The sequence below is a fragment of the Camelina sativa genome, chromosome 19, assembly GCF_000633955.1.
Source record: "Camelina sativa cultivar DH55 chromosome 19, Cs, whole genome shotgun sequence".
NCBI lineage: Eukaryota > Viridiplantae > Streptophyta > Magnoliopsida > Brassicales > Brassicaceae > Camelina > Camelina sativa.
Window position 1 is genome coordinate 15,821,429 of NC_025703.1, and position 4,830 is coordinate 15,826,258.

At 35.7% G+C, this 4,830-nt stretch overlaps 1 protein-coding gene across 1 annotated transcript; it reads right to left on the reverse strand.

Moving 5' to 3' along the window:
* On the reverse strand, positions 738-3,571 carry LOC104766468 (protein DETOXIFICATION 6-like). The gene is made up of 7 exons (XM_010490360.2): positions 3,197-3,571; positions 2,557-3,101; positions 2,389-2,475; positions 2,091-2,147; positions 1,774-2,012; positions 1,467-1,672; positions 738-1,372 (listed from the first exon to the last, which is right to left on the reverse strand). Exons 1-7 carry the CDS (start codon positions 3,452-3,454, stop codon positions 1,310-1,312), a joined length of 1,455 nt encoding a protein of 484 aa, XP_010488662.1. The 5' UTR covers positions 3,455-3,571; the 3' UTR covers positions 738-1,309.

The window sequence follows — 4,830 nt, forward strand, 5'->3', positions numbered from 1 at the left end:
TTCAATTAACCAAAAGCTGTTTTGTTTATCCACTCACTAAATATCACAAGAACACACTTAATAAACCGCGCGCCATAGATAGATTCGCTTCCATCTGCGTTCCTGTAAATGATATCTCCTCCACCCCATTAGGTAGGTACAATATCGTCGATGATTGATCCCTTGTAGTGGAGTGGCTTACCACACTGCCCATGCCTTTCTCGCCAGTATAGTAGCCAGAATAATGGATTATGGGAGTCATATATTGCTCATATGTAGAAGTTATGAGAGTTTTTCTTAAAAACTTAAGAGATTATATAAACAAAAAAAAAATTTAGTATGGAAAAATAAAAAAGGGGGTCAAAAAGGGTAGTAGAGAACCTGAGACATGGATATTAATTCACTAAAAACAATCCAAATTTGCCATTATGTAATATATATACAAGCCTAAATTAAAATCCTTCTTCAGTAGCTCCGCCAAGCCCAAAAGTTTTCCGCTGTCTTTGGTCGTATCGGCGTAGAGCTCCATCACGATCTGACCTGCCGGTTTCCCGTCGTCTGCCTAATGAAGAAAATCTGAGGGGGTTAGGCTTGGCCATTTTCGGAGAAATTTAAGGTTAGAAAGTTTTGTTTGCTAAAGCGAGAGCGATGTAACCTCGATAAAAATGTAACGTCTATATAGAGTAACAAAGATTAGAAAGGGGAAATATATCAAATATTCAGTAATTGTTATTAGTATTGTATATTACAAACAAAAATTAATAAATTTTAAAATGATGTTATACAGATATTTTATCTTCCGAAAATGTATAAATGTATATTGTGAAGATATTGTATTTTTAGAAAGTGTTACCACCGCATATGAGACAGCATGATAAATTAACTCCTACATTGTCACTCCAATGTTCTCTAGTGATATGGGCCCTGTTCTTTTGTTGATCGCTGAAATAGCGATTGCGACTGTGTAAAATGACGGTGGTGAACGTAAAAAGTATAAAAGCAAAACGACAATTAAAACTGTAATAAAAGTAACGCCGGGGAAAATGGAAGTGGGATTAGAAAAACTGGAAGCGTGATAAAGCGATTGTGGAGTCGTCAATAATACTAGCGATTAGAAACTCCTTTCACGTCATCAGTTCCAAAAAACTCAGCGAATGATTTTTTAAAAAACTGTGTCGTCCGTTCAGCTTCCTCCTCTTTAATTTTCAGTCGCAGTCGCTATTGCAGCGATCAGCAAAAAAACAGGGCCATGATGATTGTCCCATAATTTGAAGAAAACAAAATCTATGTCACCCTGTGACTTGTCTCAAAAATAGAAATAAAGAACCCTTCAAGCAAGTCCACTGCCAAACGAAGAAGTCCTTACAACTATTCTCTTTCTTGCTTGAGCAGCCTGCATTTTAGGATGGCATTGACAGCAATCAACTTCAGTAGAGCAAACAAAGAGTCATCAAGTGTCAAAAAGAAGTCAAGAGATTGTAACTGACCTGCTCATTCCAGCTCATGCAAGCAGTGACTATAGCTAGTATAATCCCTTGCGCCGTAGACCCAACAACCACACCAATCCATAGTCCTTTACCGTTCATGTGACACCAAAATCCTAAGAAAAGTCCAACCGGAGCTCCTAGGAGATAGTAAGCCACCACATTTGCCCAAGCTCCAATATGTTGCCACCCACTTCCCCTAGCAACCCCTTTTTCCGAAAAAAAGAAGCGAAAGGCATATCAAACATATTCGAAGTCGCGAGATAGATTTTGTATTTTCATTTGCTTGTTGATGGTTTGATCTAATTACCCCCAAGCACTGCAGAGAATCCATCAACTAAAAATGAGAGACAAAGCAAAGGAGATAGCTCAGTGACATAGTCCACAACTTCTTTGCTGTTGCTGAAGGCGTAACCGAAAATATTCCTGCAAGCGAAGAGGAGTGTGCAACAAGTGGTAGCCTCTAGGAACCAAAGGAAAATACCGGCAAACACTGCCAGCCTAGCAACCTCAGGATTCCCCGCTCCCAATTCGTTTGAAATCCGTGTGCTGCCAAAGTAAACAAGTGTAACTAATCTGCAAATTCCCATACAAACTAACATTGAGTTGGTTTCATCGATATAATACCTTCCAGCAGCCCCAATACCCATTGGAATGACATAGTGGAGAGATCCTGTTGTGAGACTGTCATGGACGACACACAATCCAAATGATTGCATAACTAAATTAGATAATGAAATGAAGAGTAAAAATTGGTTCATCTAAATTTAAAAAAACTAAAGTCAATTTTATTTAAACATGAAGAGTAATATTTACTCATTAGACCAATATTTTATTCTTAACCTTTTTTCTATTTGACAAAGTTCCTCATGATACTAGATAATATAAGTAGTAAGACACATAGTAAAAGAGAAATATAGATTACCAAATTGAAAGAACAGAGGTCTCGAGTTTCGGGTTAGGGAGGAGCCCTGAGGACAATATAAGGAACTCAAACAAGGACCATTCTATGCTGCATATAGAAAAGAAAAAAAAGAAACAATCAAAATTAGGCTAGAGGAAGAAAGAGAATCCACCAATGAAATGTTTTTACCAAGTCATTGCTGCTGATGGTATCCCATACTGAAAAAACTGCTTGACGCTCGACACAAAATCATCAGATACAAAACCACGAGTCTTCTCGCAAGAGCTTGAAAATCTCACATACAAAGCAAGAATTAACACATTGAACCAGTAAGACAAACTAATAGCCAGGGCAGCTCCATTGCTTCCAAGACCAAACGTGTAGACCAGAGTCAGACAAACAGGTATATGGAACAAAAGGGTGGTTATGGCACAGTAGAGAAGAGGAAGAACCAAACCCTGAGTCTGAAGAAACCTAGTCAGAGGTTGTTGCACCGCTTGAGAGAACAATGCCGGTATAAGACAAACCGCGTAGGAACCAGCTACCTTAGAGATGTCAGGATCTTGTCCGATTGAAACCAAGAGTTTGTCCATGTAAAACCAGAGAACCGATATGAGTAGACAAATAGGTACGTTCGAAGCTATTGCAGAGTAAGTATAAGTTCCGAGTTTAGCGTATTGTTTTGCTCCATAAGCTTGACCACATAGAGTTTCAAGTGCACCCACCAAACCATACTGCAAAAAAAAAAAAAAAATATCAAGACTTTGAGATTAGATCGGATCTTTAAAACAGAGGAGGATAGATAACTACTAACTAGTTACCAACTTACCATGATGCTGAAGCCGGAGACGTTTGCGAAAGAAGTGGCTAGAGCGACACCGGAGAGCTGGAGTTCGCCACGGTGGCCAGCGACCATGACTGAGATGACGGGCAATAAGTACTGAGCAACGGTCACGGTGGCCATAGGCGCCCCCATGAGGCTGACGTTCTTGAGCTCCGCCGTGAAATCCTTCCTCCATGTATGCGTCGTCGGCTTAGGACTTCCGGTGTTTGTCTGATCGTTTCCCCGTAAAAGTGGATCTTCCATTACCTTCTTGAAGATTCTTTAGTTCTTGTCGACGACCGTAAATTTACCTAGGCACTTGTGAGATGATTATACACGACTTCAGAGAACAGACAAATCTTTATAAATATTAAAAAAAAACAGAACAGAGACGGACAAAACTAGTGGAGTTGTATTTTGTTGAAAAAAAGAAGTCAACTCTATGTGAGTACATCAGGGATTCAGGGGAGGTGTCTTGCTAGCTTGGGTTAGTAAGTTTAATTAATTTAGTAGGTGAATACGTTTTAAAGATCTGTAAATGAAAAGATAACATTCTACTATTGGTGGTTAGGTTTAAATTTTAGTGAATTTTGAGCTATAAAACGTTACTCCAAATTAAAATAGCATTCTACTATTGGATTAATGTAGATACAAAATCCAAAAGAAATAAAACAAAAAAACAAAAAAATGCATGCAGAAGAAAGCAAGAGACTAATGCCACAGTCACAGATTTACGTGTTACATATATCGTTGTTGTTACTATGACTATGAGTAATAGTATTGTGTTACTACTTACTAATAACTTTTTCAAAAAGATTTTAATTACTGTTTCACCTTAGTTAGATCTAAATCATCGTTCACATGCATTGTCACATTTAAATATATATGATGTAATGTAAGTTAGGACAGATACATATATAAAAGTGATTGCATTTAATGATTATGTTGAGATATTAAGATTTCTATTTTTGTAAGATTGATAATGTCTTGTGAAAACCATATTTTAATACCTATATATATTTCTTGATCAATCAAGTAGTATTGCAGAAAGAATGATGTCTGCAATACCATTTCTTTATAATTTGCTTATTTCAACAAAATGGATCAATTAATTATCTTGGTTGGAAAATAAGAACAACAATAGACAACAACAACAACACACAAAAAAAAAATCTAAAATTGTATTTCCCAAATCTAACAATCATATCATACTATGACTTGAAATCTATTTAAACCCCATTTAAGTAGAGATCTATCCATATATAATAAATAAAGTATAAAAAAACAAATCAAAAAGAGAAAAAGAATTACTTTATTAAATATTATAGTTTCTGCTTTTTTTTGAATAATTAAAAAGTTTTAGGGGTATATTCAACCTGATATTTTAAGTGATTTGTGTAAAATTTGCAAATCCTATATTATTCAATCATTGATTTTAAAAAGTCTTATGAAATTTTTTGTTATTGAAATAATGATTTAACAATCTATCTTAAAATCCATTGTTATTCAAAACAATTTGTAGATTTAGATTTTAATGATTTTTAGGGATTCTGTAGAATTTGAGAGATTTTTTTTAGTTAAAAATATAAAAATCCAAATCTTATGATTTTAAGTGAGATTTGAAAGAATTTTACAATAAA

Coding starts and splice junctions, on each gene's coding strand:
- LOC104766468 (XM_010490360.2), bottom strand. CDS start 3,454: ATGGAAGATCCACTTTTACGGGGAAACGATCAGACAAACACCGGAAGT. Junction 2,148..2,388: donor ACCTCTGTTCTTTCAATTTG/GTAATCTATATT, acceptor CGTCCATGACAG/TCTCACAACAGGATCTCTCC. Junction 2,013..2,090: donor GGTATTGGGGCTGCTGGAAG/GTATTATATCGA, acceptor TTACTTTGGCAG/CACACGGATTTCAAACGAAT.